This window comes from Perca flavescens, chromosome 2 (genome assembly GCF_004354835.1).
Source record: "Perca flavescens isolate YP-PL-M2 chromosome 2, PFLA_1.0, whole genome shotgun sequence".
Classification (NCBI taxonomy): domain Eukaryota; kingdom Metazoa; phylum Chordata; class Actinopteri; order Perciformes; family Percidae; genus Perca; species Perca flavescens.
The window spans coordinates 16,547,928-16,565,870 of NC_041332.1; the positions used below are offsets into that span (position 1 = coordinate 16,547,928).

General features: G+C 39.4%; 1 protein-coding gene across 1 annotated transcript; it reads right to left on the bottom strand.

The window, feature by feature from the left end:
* Positions 1–127: 127 nt before the first annotated feature.
* cusr (Copper-only SOD repeat protein) lies at positions 128–17,262 on the bottom strand. The gene is made up of 10 exons (XM_028603852.1): positions 16,978–17,262; positions 12,538–14,608; positions 8,784–8,883; positions 5,152–5,229; positions 4,524–4,625; positions 3,687–3,819; positions 3,478–3,592; positions 2,485–2,609; positions 978–1,061; positions 128–615 (listed from the first exon to the last, which is right to left on the bottom strand). Exons 1-10 carry the CDS (start codon positions 17,015–17,017, stop codon positions 524–526), a joined length of 2,940 nt encoding a protein of 979 aa, XP_028459653.1. The 5' UTR covers positions 17,018–17,262; the 3' UTR covers positions 128–523.
* Positions 17,263–17,943: the final 681 nt, after the last annotated feature.

Consider the following 17,943-nt stretch of genomic DNA (forward strand, 5'->3'; position numbering starts at 1 on the left):
AAATGCTTCTTTTAAAATGCATCGCAGTTTATTGTACTGCTGAAGGACCACATAGGCTACTCTGTGCTCACACACTTTCTGAGATGTTTAAGGAAAAGAATCACAGATTATTGGCACAAGGCATACAAACATTTTTATATTTTAATCACAGTTTTCCAGATATTTACACAGATTTTTTGCCATGAATATGTCTTTATACATAAACATATTAATATTACTGTTTTAATGCATATATTGAAGGAACTGACAGATACTTTTACATGATAAATAATTGATTAATTGATTGATTGATTGATTGATTGATACATAAAGAAAAGTAAAAATTAAAAAAAATATGAGCTACACTGAAAAGTTATAATGAATATATTGTTGCCTAAAATGATTACTACAAAATGTAACTTGCACAAAGAAAAAGTTATTTGCTTGATAATAAATCAGATTATCCTTTGGTGGGATACATTTCATAATCATATTCACAGTTTTACAATATAAGGATCCATCTATCCCTGGTGATGTGGCTGAGCTATACATAAACTGTGGATGGCAGCAGGTAGGTGGCAGCAAACATCAAGCAAAGAAGGAAGGTTCCTGGCATCAGCAGCAGACCTGCATTTCCTGAAGGCATCACATCAGAAAGGTCACCACAGGTTATTCTTTATTTGTTTATCCTTGTTATTATTAGATAAGGAATGGAAATCAGTTAAAAGAGAACTATGACTAAGTGTATGCTACGTTTGTACTCCAAGATCATCTTATTAAAATGAAGCAAATACACTCCTGTAGTTATCCAATTGAAAAACAAAATGCTGCCTTCAAGTGCTCATCAAAAATCATAAACCAAATCAGACAAGAGGTTTGCTTAGAAGTAATGCATCAATGTAATAAGAATGATCTTTGAAAACATGGCATTGGGTATGCACATATCTTTTCTATGTTATTATCGTTATGTTGCTGCTATGATTATGGAGCACACTTACTTTTAGTACATTTGTCAGACTCTCTGAACATGCCCATCTTCTTGCTGGTTTTGACAGACTGCAGAAGTTCAGTGCTGACATCCCCTTTAAGGTACAGACAATGTGGCAATGATTAATTACACACAGACTGACCGATTACTGATTTGTTATCATTAATGAGCTGAGTCTAAATGTAGTTATGGACTTACGAATTTTGCATGACTAGGTCAAATGATGATATACCAAATGCCGCAGTGTACTTTAAATGTTTCAGAAATAACAAATACCGTATAGCCTACTACTATTACATAGCAAGTTTTCCTTTCAGTTGGTTGTCAAGTGTGTGTGATTGCTTCGCACGTACTTTTGCTTCAGACAAAGATCACTCTCAAGCACAGAAAATGTTATCACCACACATGTTTCATATTCTCAAGTGTGCTGCCTCCTGCTGTACTAATATACTTAATATCATGGTACAGTAAGCCTTCTCTCAGTAATGGCAATAGTAAACTCTCCACCTTGTGGGAGAATTGTGAGGGCATAAATGACTGTCCTGTGCTATACTGTGTGAAACCTCTGTACAGATACTTCTCTGTTCCGCCGTGGGATAGTGTAAGGGACAGAACATGAGACACACAGACACTCAATTCCAGCATCAGGTTACTAAGCAATTTTTCAGGTTTTCTAAAGATTTTTCAATGCCCGTAATTGTTCATTGTCAGCCTGATGAACACAGCACTGGGCACACAGCTTTCCCAGATAGGTCCTAGAAGCCTGAAGTAGCTGAAGATTTATAGACTTATAGATGCTGTCCATGCAGCCCCATAGATTCAGATTATATCTCACACACAGGGCTGTTGATTGCTATAGGCGAACGAAGCGATTGCCTAGGGCGTCAAATAATAATAATAATAAATTGAATTTATATAGCGCTTTTCATAGACTCAAAGTCGCTTAATGTGTTGGGGGCACCGTGTCACCCTTAGGTTATGTCCCATTAATAATAGAATTATAATGACAAGCAAAATAAAACATGGTTATTAAACATGATAATCCTAGGGCGCCCTCTCAGCCACATGTTTACTTGTTAACCTGATCATAAGATTGAATTGATGATTATTGTCGATCATTTCCTAATTGGGGGAAAACTTCAAACTAATGATTCACTGTGCAATTAATTAATAATCTACTCACATACCTGGAAACTCTAACTGCTCTTAACTGCTAGTTTATGCTAAATGTCATTTATTCACTGTATAATAACACAATGCCATACACAGTCCTATATATTTATCTTTATTTATCTGTAGTTTATTGTTTTTTACTGTTTATTTACTTCCTTTATTTAGCTATAAGTTTATTGTTATTGTTATACTGTATTTTTTATACCTTTTTATTTTCTATACAAGTGTTTTGTAAGCTGCTGGAAATCCAATTTCCTTTGCAGGAGTTGTCCCAAAAGGATCAATAAAGAGAAGTTTAAGTCTAAGTCTTATAGGGGAACATTGTTTTTTAGAGGTCTTCTTACCAGATACCATGAAGTCGACTTGCTGACATACTCCAGCAACTGCGGACCTGGGAGAGGTGGGCAGGATGGTGACTCTCGCTGTCTCCAACTGCAGGACATCTGCAACCCTCTTACGGAAGTCATATCTGGGCTCAAAATTAAGAAATGATCAAGTCACTTTGAGTTTATGTGGATAGTAAACGCTTAATAGATCATCCATTTATGAATGTTAACTCGTGCCAAATTAGCTGGAATCCAGTTAAAGGGCATTTGATCAGCCTCTCAGTTTTAATCTAATTTGTTAGTCAGATTGAATGACCCTCCAGTCAACAGAAAAAATGTTTTTGATGTTACTACACTCATTATCAAAATCTACATCTTACAACTAAACAGACTGAGATGCAAGACCATATATTGTAAAAATAATGGACGTTGCTAGCCAAGCGCCTAAATAATCCCGCTTTATCGTCTATTTAAAATAAATCGGACCATAATTTAACCATTGAGACCAGAAACTCGTTAGGAAAATGTTTACTGAGGTAATAATTCAAATGAGAAGTAGGGTCATTTTCCCGAAGACTTCTGTAGAAAAGGACTTCGTTTTGGAGCCAGGAATGTGTCATTATCCACGAGACAATAGATACGTTTTGTTAGTATCGTTTCCCCCATGGTTCAAACATTTTATGAAGAGTTATTTATCTTAAAATAAAGGGATGGTGCAACAAACAATGGTTTGAATGTGATCAAAGTTAGACCATCCCTATTACGTATTTAAGTGCTGCATACTCAGCCCAAAACATAGCTGAGTTTGCAGACATTCAGCTCCACCAGTGACGTTGAAAACTACCGCACATGTCTACAAAAACACACCTCACTTCTGTAGAGTTTGTTCCCACCGCAGATGACCAATGACTTTAGCTTCTTATTTTCTAATTATTGAATATTTGCCAAAAGATTCTGCTGAAAGTGTATTATTCATTTCATATTAACATGATTATATTTTACAACACTCACCTGCTGAAGTTAGTCACAGTGGGAAAGGTCTGCCCTGCTGAAGGGGATTCTGGAAGGATGTTGGCACATGCGATGATGCTGTCTCCATTCTTCAGCTGTACAGATCTGTGGACCACTACAAACACAGATAACATTAGGTTTTATTGAAAGCTTTAATTCTCATCACTGCTAAATACACTTGGGGGGAAAAAACTATGTCAGTGTGGTACCTGTGTTGTCTCCAGAGAGCTGGATGTTGTTGTCAGTGAAGAGCTGTCCCTGAGTCAGGCTGACTGGGCCTTGTCTTGCGGACACCTCTCCCACCACACAGCTCAGCTGGTTTGATAGTGTACAGCTGGAGCTCTGAAGGGGGAATAGAAAGAAGGAAATGGATTACACATTAACCACAAAAGTGCAATTGTTGGAACCATTGCATGTTATTTGATGATATATTAAGGATTCCTTCTCTTCACTGCTTAAAAGTTTTGACTTACAACGAGTGCTTGATTGGGGTGAATACAAATGTCCTTGTAACATCTCCAGGCATTGATTATTAACAAAAAACATTTGCATTGGAAATGTTCAATTCAATATCTAAACCATAAATTCAATTAAGAAAGCCCTTCTTGCAAAAGTCCAACTAATTTCACAAATTACTATATATTCTATAATTAAGAGTAAAAACATTTTGATTATGATGTCATACAAGTACAAATAGAACAATTTGATAAAACTGGGAGGAACTACATTACTTTCCAGAGATTGAACAAAGTGATTGGCCAGATAAAAGTAACCTAAAACAAGACAGAAATGTCCTTCTATTTCCTTCTATGCCACGTAAAAATCTACATACAAATTAAATACTTGAATTACCTAATATAAGCAAACAGGTCTGCAATAAAGCGCTGCATAAAATCTGAAGTGAAACCATAGAATTAAAAATGCCCTAAACAGTCCAGAATACTAAAGCACTTAGCATCTTCAATACTATAAGTACTTGTACAGTATCAGCCTTCCAGAGCAGTACACTTTGAGAATCAGGACAATAAGAGACAGGCTGGTCTCACCATTGATGTCATGTTGAAGGGATTGAATGTGCTTCCCACACCGCTGCACTGGCGGGTGTCGGTGACCCAGTTGCTTGTGATGAACATGGATGCCACACTTGTCTGGGGGTGTGTAATACAAGTGTGAGTGTGTGCACATATTTACGAGACACATTGAAACCACATAAACCTGATGTGTTTTTAGTGTGTCTCGTAAATCCACAGAGAATCATGCACATTTACAATCTCTTCTTGATCCTGCTGCATTCAAATGCAATTTCTCTGGATTCAAATTCCGAGTAAAAGTGAAACTTAACACTTCTCTTTAGTTGCTTTCATCAAATCAACTCTGGCACTATCAACTTGGATCTGTGTGTGTGTGTGTGTGTGTGTGTGTGTGTGTGTGTGTGTGTGTGTTGCAAGTGTTTCCTCCCTTTCAGGCACAAGCCTAGAAATGTGCTTCAACGTGGCACTGCTGTGGGTGTTAAATTTATCCCATTTCTAACGCAGTGTTTCTACCTGACACTGGATGTGAATGTTCTTTTATTTATTTCTTTTTTATTGGTGAAATAAAGTGACAAAAACTAAAGTGTGTTTATATATATATTTATATATATATATAATTGGCCTTTTACATGACTGTACTTACATGTTGTCCTGTCGATGATTGAAGGGTCACCTCCAGTGTGACATCACTGCTACTCCCATCAGGAAATATCTGCTGGCGCTGGGAGAAAGAACATTCAACATGTCCAATATAAGTAAACAGAGAGACGGAATGAACGTGGGCTGTCAAACTCCCATAGTAAATAGTTCCACCAGAACTGGGTGCTTGTTTTGCTAAAATATAAAGGCAGTTAAAATGGGGACATTGTTAACAGTGGGGATTTAGCATTGTAACCTGTTAAGTACGGTGGCCGACAGGGGCAAACGCCCTGCAACTTCAGAAAACACATGCAAATAGACAAAACACAAGCAAATTAAGAAAACAACTTCATTAATTTGACAACACGTGCAGAATTCAGCAAACGCGCTGCAAATACACACAACACAACCAAATATACAAACGCGCTGCAATTAAAAAATTATGCAAAAAGAAAAGCAAACCCCGAAAAAAGAAGCGATGCAAAAAGAAAAACAACTTAATTAATTTGACAACAAATGCGCTGCATTCAGCAAACGCGATGCAAATACACACAACACAACCAAATACATAAACGCGATGCAAATAAAAAACGATGCAAAAAGAAAAGCACACAAACCCCAAAAACAAATGCAACAAAAAAACGCTGCATCCGGATTCCACAACGGAAGTTCTCCAGACCTCTAGAGGGAACAGCTAATCAGCTGGATTTTCGACCCCTTTTCTGCCTTTTTATTAGAGTCGGGTATGGCTGCATAGTAAAAAGAGAACTCCTGTCTCATGCCCTTATTAATAACATAATATAATATATTAGTAATATACAGCCTATGCTCCCGTCTCAGCCGGGAGGCTGGTGCCGTACTCGAGCTTCGACTTTTCAAAATAAAAGTTCGCGTTTGGTCGGCTCGTCTTCCTTTGGTGTTTTGGATGTTTTTGAACTAAACAGTACGGCAATCATGCTAATGAATACAATACATTTTTCAGCAGATGTCTTACTTACAACACGATGGAGCAAGCAAAGCAGTTTTGTCTTTATGTGCAGGCGGGATTTATTCAGTTTGATAAATCCCACGGTAAATTGGCTGGTTTACTAAACAGGGAGGGATTATAGTCTGTTTTTTGTATTTCAAGAGCGAATTGCTCCACAATATGAATACAGATTGGTCACTTATTTGTTTTCGGGGTTTGTGTGCTTTTCTTTTTGCATGGTTTTTTATTCGCATCGCGTTTATGTATTTGGTTGTGTTGTGTGTATTTGCATCGCGTTTGCTGAATGCTGCACATGTGTTGTCAAATTAATGAAGTTGTTTTCTTAATTTGCTTGTGTTTTGTCTATTTGCATGTGTTTTCTGAAGTTGCAGGGCGTTTGCCCCTGTCGGCCACCGTAATTAAGTCCTTGTTACACTCAATCTGTGACTATCAGTTAAATCTGCCTTACCAAATTGAGTGACAATGTTTATTCCCCACACTATGCTTGATGATAGCCTCTTAAGAGATACAGTATTCCAAGCTCTTATCCAAAGATGTTGTGCAGAGCTCAGTATGGGGCCTCTGGAGGGAGGCTGACAGAGACAGCTGTTCCCTTGGGGAGCTTCCTAGTTCAGAGGGCTAGCCAGCAAACAAATGCTAAGCTAAGCTAAAGATCCCGCCTCTGCTTCCCATGGCTCTTGATGCAACCCGCCATGGGCATAATTAATGCACTGTCTTTCCAGTGTAGCAGAAATACTTGTCATGTTTTTGTGGCAGCTTGGATCCTAATAAGTTAGCAGGAGAGAAAACCTTGTTCTGTTCTGTGGCTGTCAGAGACAACCGTTGGATTCTGATTTGTACAATTTGCTGCTGTCATGTGGAAATCTCAAAACTTAGTTTCTGGTGATGAGCTGTGCTGGGTGATTTTCACGTTTGTGATATCTGACCTTATTAATTAGGGAAACGCTTTTCAAAATCAATTTTACAATGTCAATGTTGAAACGTACTGTAGTCAACTTACAGACAAAGGCTGAGTATCTTATTCTCATTATGGAGGATTATGCTTTACATGTCTAACCCATTTTCAATGCAAATGACAATGTTACTCTGTCTCTAAATAGGCAGTGTATTCTATTTCATGCACAAATAGGCCTACACAATGTGAACCACCTTTTCACAATTTGTGAATCACAAACCCACTGAAGAAGCAAGGGAAGTCAAGCCTTGTAAGCAGAGACAGAAATGCAGCTTTATTATTTTTCATACATTTATGTTTCGAAATGACCACATTGTTTTTTTCTCACGCTTATCAAATATGTTTTGACATTTCCACTATGGCTTAATTTAGCACCCTGGAATTTGGCAAAAGATAGTGGGAAGCTGAGTTAAGATTACTGCAATTACTGGTTTGCGCCACCCACAGATGCAATGCAATCTACCTTTTTTTAGGGGAACTCCACCAATTTTACACATCAAAGTCTGTTTACGGGCTTGGGGAGTACTACTGCACAGGCCTGCCTTCATGAATTATGGAGAGGAGGACATCATTTTCCAAAACAGGCCCCTCATCCCCACCCGTACCCTTTGACCCACCCTGAAAATTGTATGTGTTGAACAAAATAGACCTATTAGCACAAATGTAGCTCAGCGTAAATTCTGTCAGGGAGACTTCATTTACGTTAACTCTCTTCTTTTAAACTGATCAGCTGGTTGGTGGGTGTTACATTTGTGTAAACCAATCAGAATCGGGCACGTATGTTCAAGCCAATCACAGCATGACTACCATGTTTTAAATCTGTTCTCTCTCCTGCTTCTGTCAGTTGTCTTTTCAGACGAGAGTGTGACCCCTTCTACCTCCAGGCATCTTCAACCACGGTGTTCTCGGTCTTCTCCCAGCTGACGGCTCCCTCCACCACCAGTGTCTAGACTCCATTGGGGGATATGTTTGGTTTTCTCTAAACCTCTAAAATATACAGTACAGGCCAAAAGTTTGGACACCTTCTCATTCAATGTGTTTCTTTATTTTCATGACTATTTACATTGTAGATTCTCACTGAAGGCATCAAAACTATGAATGAACACATATGAAATTATGTACTTAACAAAAAAGTGTGAAATAACTGAAAACATGTCTTATATTTTAGATTCCTCAAAGTAGCGACCCTTTGCTTTTTTTGATAACTCTGCAAACCCTTGGTGTTCTCTCAATGAGCTTCATGAGGTAGTCACCTGAAATGGTTTTCACTTCACAGGTGTGCTTTGTCAGGGTTAATTAGTGGATTTTTTTCCCTTATTAATAAAAAAGCTTTGTTTTCAGTTATTTCACACTTTTTTGTTAAGTATATAATTCCATACGTTTTCATTCATAGTTTTGATGCCTTCAGTGAGAATCTACAATGTAAATAGTCATGAAAATAAAAAGGAAACGCATTGAACGAGAAGGTGTGTCCAAACTTTTGGCCTGTACTGTATATGTACCCCTCCTACGATGGAGTCTAAGCTCCAAAGTTTATGTGTTTTCTTACTTTGCACTTGTAGGCTAACTTACAAATAAATGTTTGCATATCTGCAACGAAGTCTCTCCTGATTGAAATACTGATGTAGAAACTGCATACAGGCTAAGTATAATAAAATGGCATTTAGTGGAAAAGACTGTTGTTGGCTCTTACCAGTTTGACTGTCCCAGTCACTGTGCCGTTGAAAACAGCCTTGGCAAGGATCCATTGTCCATCTGTATCTCTGCCAGCTAATATGTCTGCACACTGCATTCTGTACAGAAAACACACACACATGCATATACACACATGCACAAGACACAAAAACACAAGGTGAGCAAAACAGAATCCTGCAGTTAACCTTTAGAATGTTATTCACAATATTTTGCTGAGTCATTCTCAATGAAGGAGGAAGATATTCTGTTTGTTACGATACAAAGCATGAGGAAGATGTCTATGACATCCTGTATTTACCCTCAATAGAATGGCAGTCTGTCACTGTAGCCTACCAGAGGGCAACTCAGGGTGACTATTCAAACTTTACAGCTGCTAGAATTGATGCCATTTTCTGTACGCTGTATCTGTATTATATATAATGTTTATGAAAGGAAAAGAGTATTTACAGTGCTCACCACTTCTTGTTTAGATATTGGAACGTGGTCATATTACAAGTGAAATAGCCTATTTCGTCATATCTACTTCTCTTTTCACTTTAACTCTCTTTTCTTTCTCGCTAAAAAGAACAAACCAGCCTTGTTGTTGCAATATTCCTCACAATAGTCTGGATTTATAAAGATGCGTTAAAATGTTCCCAGTTTTCCGCAACCTTTTGACCATGCGTGTGATTGTGCGTAATGCTCCCAAGGTTTTGTAGACTGCGTTTTAGTGAACTCCGATGGTATCCCCGTTTTCCGAACCTAACCCAGTTTTTATTTTCCTTAACCCAACAATCCCGTTCCCGCTGTGTTTGTTTGATGTGTGTGTGTGTGTGTGTGTGTGTGTGTGTGTGTGTGTGCGTCTTTATGTGGTCGTGTCTGAATCAAATTAAAAATAGTATTATTTTATTTTACTACACTACTAGGAAAACTCATGCCATAATTAATTGTGAGATGTAAAAGCTTAAATGGAAATACTTAAATTAAAATCTCAAATAGAAAAAAAAAAAGTATTTTAGCCTTCCCCTTTATAATTTTCAATTTTCAATTTGACATTTTATCGTAGAAACCAATAAGGAAACTCCAAGGCAATCTCTTTTAGAAAAATATAAAGCCTTTATTTATGGATTTATTACTAAGTACTCCGACGCATTTCGGCATACAAGCCTTCGTCAGGGAGTCAATCAATCTTTGGAATTTTATGTTTTACATTTGTCATTGCCATTTTAAGATTCACCTTTTAGATTTCGATTTAAAATTAAGCTTTTCATTTAGAAGTGACAGGCGTCAATTTAAATGAGGAGGCGTGGCCCAACAGTTGTTTCCGTAGAAAGAGCAACGTCGCTATCGTCATGGGATCGCCGTGAGTATTTATAACCGTGATGGTGGTCGCGACACTAGTTGCAGTGTTCTCCTGAACAGCGGTGGCGCTAATGACGAAAGGCTACCGACGTTGCTCTTTCTATGGACTAGAAGAAGAAGAAAAAGGTAAACAAAGGCAGAACTGGCAGCAGCATTGCCGTCAATGCTTCGATTTGATTCAATGACCTACTTCGTCAGATCAAGCCTTTCATTCACCATAAAAGAGCTTATCTTAACCCAGAAAGTTTACAAGAGAGACTTTCAGTCACCGTGAGAATCCTGACATCCGGTTGTCGGTGAACTTGTTCAGGCCTCCTGTTTCCGCTTTGTCGCACGTCGCTGAAAAAATAGAGCCGTGCGCAACCTCGGCTCGCGCGCCATAAATCGGGCGCGTCGGCCGGATATTACGTCATTTTGACATCACGATGGCGCGCGCCACCTTGGATGCGTCTAGTGTAAAAACCCTTTTACTGGCCGTAAGCAAGTGACCCCAGCCACCGCCAGCTGGCTGTCACCTAAGACTGGAGCTTCCAAGTCCGACAACATATCGGAGAAAATGTGCAATTGGCCATACATTTTTGTCAAACTGCCCATATTCAAACTGTACACAGTTAATTTATTGCATAAAACAGTCTCAGAAATTAATTTAGTGGTGAAATATCTGACGAAAAAAGCAATCAATTCTAGAATCTTGATCGGAAGTTCGCCGTAGTAGCAGCAGGCAACAACTGGAAACCTTTTACAATTTTCGTCTGCTATTTCACCACTCATTTCCCCACATTTAGAGATTCGGCATCATCGCCGCTACAGACCGTAGCGATGTACCCCGGCCCCGGGCAAGGGAAGGAGACAGGTTTCTCCAGCAGGCTAAACCGGGCTCCCTCCCTCCCTTCACCACTCACATGGCTACCTTGATGTGTGACGGCTAGACAAAAAAAAAGGGGACACGCCGAATCTCTATGAGCCGCAGCCGAGCCACGAGATTCTAGAATTGATTGCTTTTTTCGTCTGCTATTTCAACCCGGTACCACTAAATTCATTTCTGAGACTGTTTTATGCAAGAAATTAACTGTGTACAGTTTGAATATGGGCAGTTTTACAAAAATTCATGGCTAATTGCACATTTTCTCCGATATGTTGTTGGACTTGGAAGCTCCAGTCTTAGGTGACAGCCAGACCGGCGGCAAATAATACTCACAGCAACTGCTGTCAGCTGGAAGTCGTTTCGGACCCTCCCACCAGCAGTTGGGCCACGCCTCCTCATTTAAATTGACACATGTCACTTCTAAATGAAAAGCTTAATGTTAAATCTAAATCTAAAAGGTGAATCTTAAAATGTCAATGTCAAATGTAAAACTATTAAAAACTAATAAAATTCAAAAGATAAAATGTCAAATTGAAAATTATAAAGGGGAAAGGCTAAAATAATGAATTTTTTTTCTATTTGAGATTTTAATTTAAGTATTTCCATTCAAGCTTTTACATTTCCCATTTAATTATGGCATGATTTTTCCTAGTAGTGTAGTAAAATAATACTATTTTTAATTAAAATAATACTCTTTTTAATTAAAATAATACAATTTTTAATTTGATCTTACTTCATTTTCTCTTTGGACTTTCAATTTGAATTATGAATAAATATTACCTCCATATGGGAGGAGCGTGAGGCTCGTGCAGGACCGCATAAGGTAACGCACGTCCGTATTTATAACTCAGAATATTGTTTTTTGCGTACAAAATCTTTCAGAATAGAATCTACGCAGAGTTTTATAAATGAGGCCCCTGGTCTCACAGAATTCCGTGAAATGATCACAAACTGTTAAAGGTCCCATGGCATGAAAATTTCACTTTGAGGTTTTTTAACATTAATATGTGTTTCCCCAGCCTGCCCAGTGGCTAGAAATGGCGATAGGTGTAAACCGAGCCCTGGGTATCCTGCTTTGCCTTTGAGAAAATGAAAGCTCAGATGGGCCGATCTGGAAGCAGAGAAAGGGGAGGTAATCTTGCTCCTTATGACATCATAAGGAGCAAGATTACCTCCCCTTTCTCTGCTTTGCCCGCCCAGAGAATTTGGCCCACCCATGAGAGAGAGACATCATGGCTTTCAAACGAGCAAAGTGGCAGTTGGTCAAGGCCATACCCCACCCCCCACCTTACTGCCGTCACGTTCTTCTTTTCCTAAACGCAAACCCTTGTTGTCCTGCCCACCCATGACCTTTTACCTTAACTGAAGGGGCCTTGTTCATTTCATGGAATTATTCCGTGGGCCCATCACAGACTTTTAAGGAGCCGTGTTAATTTTTCGGCGATTCCATGACACTGCCACAGATTTTGAGTTAAGGGGCCGTGTTCATTTCATGGAATTCTGTGAGATCAGGTTGGAACAAACATACATTCACACAGTGTCTCACCTTGATCCGTTAGAGTAGTGAATCACCAGCGACCTTCCAACTATGCTGTAGGGTCCAGTTAATGGCATATCAGGGTCCATGTATGCAGCTTGAATCTGGTTGAGGCCATTCAAGTTCCCAAACTTCCCGCTGATGTCCCCAATCTCATATTGATCCACTGTGCCAACTCCAGGTGCTGGGCTGTTTGATATGTTCCAGGCAAATGGGTTAAAGTGGCCCTGGATGTTTGCATTGGAGCAGGGATCTGCACTGCCAGGTTTGATGGGCAGTGCGTGAATATGGTAACCGCCAGCTAAGGACTTCAGGTTAATCAGGGATACGTTTATAGTTGTGGGGCCTTGTGGGACAGACTGGGAGAACCGGACCTGTCCGCCAGGCGTCTGAAAGCCAAACCAGGTACCTAAGCTAGCTTTGGGGATTCGCACCATTGTGATGTTGGCACAAGCAATCCTTGGCCCTCCTCCATTTGCTTGATGGATAACCACAGAACGACCGATAATGCTTGAGTCTGACAACCAGGAAGTGACATCAGTGAAAAAGGTTTTTGCTTCCACTCCGCCCACTCTGGTGCCAAGGTTGATGGTGCTGTGTTTGCTGGAGAGGTCTCCCACCTCGCAGGATAAGGGACTGGTGGGGCTACAGAGGCGGGCATAGCTGCTGTCTTCTGTGTTAATGTTAAAGGGGTTCCAGTGTCCTCCTGTTGTGCTGCAGCGCGTTTCATCATCATCCCTCTCTGAGCTGATGGGGAAGATGTGAACATGCCAGTTATGGTTTATGGTAGGTGTTGTTGAGGGATTTCCATAGGACAGATCCGTGAAGATGGATACGTCAGACACAGGGTTGTTCGTTAGCTGGGTGAACCAGGTCTCACCAACAACAAGACCCTGAAATCTTGCTCTGGCTACGATCACTTCACCGGGATAGCTGATGCTGGCACAAACATACCTGGCACCATCTGTTTGGTGAATCACAACTGAGCGACCTACGATGCTGTTCTGTCCAAACAGAGGGAGGCTGAAGTCGGTGAACATCATTTCCACCTCGTTTTTACCTGCAAGGGACATATGCTTGCTGCTAAGGTCACCGATTTCATACATGTCGTGGGTTGAACCTGGCACTTTCGGGTATGTTGAGTCGCTCGTGTTGACACCAAATGGATTCCAGTGGCCACCCACATTATCATTTGAACACCGGCTTGATGCAGGCGACCTGACTGAGGGGACGGGAAAATTGTGAACATGGTAAGGACCAACCTTGCTCTTTAAGTTAGTCAGGTTCACCGTCAATTCTGTCAAATCAAATGGGGAAGCCTGGCGGAAGATAAAGTATCCCTTGATCCCTCTCATATTGACAACAGCGCTCACCTGTTTCTCTGGCACATTATAAATCTGCGCACAATGGTAACTTGACCCCATGCGGAGGAGAAGAAAGCGATTGTTGACGTTGAAGCTTGTCAGGTCCAGACGGGATTTCTCAGGCTGTAAAGGGGTTCCGACTTTTACGACACCCAGATTGGTCAAAGCTGAGGGATCTAAGCTTCCAAGAAGAACACTACAGCTTGCAGCAGTGCTGGTTGATCCAAAGAGAGTGACATTGGTTTGTGAGGCAATGACCTGACCGATTGTTTCTAGGTCTGCAAGCAGCCTGGGATTGGTCTGTCCTCTGTTTAAGCGCATGTACACATTACCCGCGATGGGTCCAAAGAACCTGGCCTGAAAAGTCATGAGTGTTTGACCTTGACTTACAACCGTGCACACTTCAGTGCCGTTACATGTCTGCAAAGTCAGCGAGACGTCATCCAGGTTTAAGCTGTTTGGCAAGTTGATGGTGAAGTTTGACGAAGGACCAGCTGTGAAGGTGAACATGCTGGGGCCGATATTTGCTTCAGAACAGGGCTGAGCGTAATGGCCATACATAACAGGGAACTCGCTAATGGAGAAGTTAAGTGAACCACAGGATCCAGCGCCAGACACGTTGACAGTGGCCACCTGGGAGGTGGAGTTAAAGTGCACCTGTCCTGTGACACCTCCCATGTTTAGAGGTGCCAGATACTGAACACAGGAAATGGAATCTGAAAAGGATGACAAGAAGAAGTTGATGGTGGTAATCTGGTTTCCTACACTTGTTAATGCACAACCCTACTCAACAAAGAGAATGCTGATTTTGGATGACCCTGCAAAAACCCTGACCCACATTTTTGAATGTTCAATTGACAATGTATAAACAATGACCCAATAGTAACTGTGCACATTACAATATGGTTATAGTTTAAAAAAAAAAAAGATTCTCATCATGGATTCTCATCATGGATCAATAAAGGCAAAATTAAAAATGCCCTCCAGACATGTTGCAAGGCATAAAATTATACTCTGCTTGGAATAATAATTTGTGTCTAATATGGTTAAACATTCTTAAAATCGAATGCAATCCTTCTTCCTGATTACAAAAACTCCAGAATAAAAAAAATACTGTTAATTTCAAAAGTTTAACTGATGGACACAAGATGTCTCCTACTTTGCTAAAAAGTCCATTCTCCTTGTACGTGACCTGGAGGCTTCAAGTTTCCCGATCACACTTGTATAAACTGCATATATCGCACCATTATTGGCTTCCAATAGTTCTGAGGTCACCAAACTATGGTCACACGTGTTAAACATGAGATTTCTCCATTAAGCAGGTGATGGTGAAACAGCCTTCATGTGTCAAACTCTGCACACACACCATTAAATGGATGTTATGTAATACACACATGCGCATCATCACCATCCGTCAACCTCAATGTCATTACATGACATTTTGGTCAAAACTACTGGCAAACCTGACTGACAGCAAGAAAATATGCATGCTTGCTGCTGAAAATTTGCTTTTGAGACATTTGACATATTGTTGACATAATGAAAGTAGTTGAAGTGCCAGTTGAAGTCAGGCACACACATAACTTTCGGCCTAGTTTTCGGACTAGTTAATACTAGTAATTAGTTATTATTAGTTATACTAGTTATTACTATTAATTACTAGTATTTACTGAACAACTATGAAAGGTATGAAGAAGTTACATTAATTAATTTAATAGTATTAAATAATAATAAATTATAATAATAAAGTAGGTTTCAAAGTGAAAGATTCAATTAGAAAGGAGCAGTGAAAAATATTTTTTGTAAACTGAAACTTGATAAAACCAAAACTCAATAAAAAAAATATTAAACTTAACTTAAACATTGCCTGGTTAAAAAAAACTAATAGTAACAGAAAAATGTAAAATCACAAAACATGTTAGATTATGCTGCTTGGTAGGTGACACAATAGGCACCATAGAGTGGAAATGTGGTTGAATGCACCATTTAGTTTCTATTCTCAGCTAGATATTATATATAACGGCCACTTTCACTTCTTTAATGTTATTCTGCCTGTATGGCATTTGAAGTGAAAGTTAAAAGTGGAAAAACTTTCATAATTTGATACAGTCTTGGTCTGATATCATTGTCATTAGCTCTGTTTGGATTGCCATTTGAATTATATTTTAAATAGATTGTCAGGACGATGCAATGCATGTTTTTATAAGTTTGCAGTGTTTTTAAAAGCACAATTTGACTTCTAATTGATGTGATGTGTAAGCTTTACGTTGTAAACGTTAGAAACCTTGTTTATAGCAGACTATATCAACTTCAAAACAACCATGACACTGTTTTGATAGTCAGTCTATCAAATGGTTCAAACCCCATTCTGAAAGTAGAGCCTGAGGAGACATTGTACTATAACTGTACAATCCCAAGTCATGGACACGGGTTTGGTGTAATTTTAGAATGTTTGACAGCTAGATAACCAGGCTGGCCAATCTGGTCAATCTTCATGTCTTGAATACTATCCTGTGATAAACCTCAGATTCTCTGTGCAAGACAAAACCTTGTATAGTATTTATTCCTGTGGACTACAAATGATCAGTAGAAATATTAGTGCAGGTTGTCCAAAATGTGCAAATCAGCAAATTATGCATACTTAGGATTTACTGTACTTATAGTTGTTGAGTACTTACATCACATGTTTCTAATTTGATCAATTAGATTGGGTCAAGCCTTTCAACATCATGGTGGGATTCACGAAGGGAGTTGCAACCTACTAAGGTTTCATCAATAAAACTGAGCTGCTGATCTGACGATTGGTCTCAAAACAAGTGAAGCATTAGAAAGAAAGATAAATCTTTGGCAACGTGCCACTGAATAAAAGAGAGCCTGCAGGTGTTTCCTTCCAACTGAGATAATGAGTAGTTAACAACATCAACCAGAGCAAAAGAAACTAATCTGTTGGGAGAAAACCCACAGATTCTCTGTCATCCATGGCACATGGTTGGAAACCTTTGGCATAAACATTAGACTACTACAAATCATTCATGAAGTCCATGGGACACTTTATTTAAAGGTCAAAGATTGTAAAAATACTCACCAAATAAAAAAAGCAGCCGGGCAGCTGTCAGAAGGCACATGATGGCTAATGTGTAAAAGACACACAGCAAAAAGAAAAGGTCTATTTAGAAGGGAAATGATTTACAAAAAACGTCACTGAAGTCCTGCAGAGCCTTGAAGATGTTAGTAATATGAAAAAACTGCTTGGTTACAACATAAGAAGTTCAATGGCAGCAAAACAAGGATGAAGTGTGTGTGTTCTCCAATAGTGTGTCATATGCATGCAGCCTGTGTTGTGCTTCTGTTATATAGCTGCTCTCTTTCTGTGTCATCCTGTGATTGGTCAACAGGGCGACAGAGTCTCATGTAAGAAGGCAGGGGAGGGAGGAACAATATTTGGCAGCCCCAGTGGAGGTGGCCCATTCCCGCTCAGCTCAGCTGAAGGCAAACTATAGAAAAAACTAGAGAAAACAACACTTGTTGATTCATAGTGTTCTGTTTGGCTGAATAATTTCAAAACGCAAAGGAAACATTTAGTGGTTGTACACAGAGCACACAGTATAACCCATTTAATAAAGCAATATAGACATATTTAGATGATATATTTACAGATGTTTAATTAGTGTTTTGGGGGACTTGGAGAAAAGTCTACTTTCTCAGTTGTTTGAATTGAAAGTGACCTGATCCTCTACATTTGTTAGTTGGTTTTGTGCTTTTTAAGATACAATTTTACTTAAATACTTGTACTGTACTGTAGCCTACAGTATACTGTAATAGCTGGTTTAAATTATCTACCTGCACCCAAATGTTTCAAAAACAGGCACACAATGATGACATTGATAAGGAGCGATCTATAGTCAAAGACATGGACACAATATTAAATAACATTTTGACAGTGTGCCTACTACTTGGTGCACATCCACATAACACTGGAAATAACAGGAAATCTGCTGTTTGACATGTCCTGAAAATAGAGGACGACACGGCCTACAGTAAAGAGTCTCGG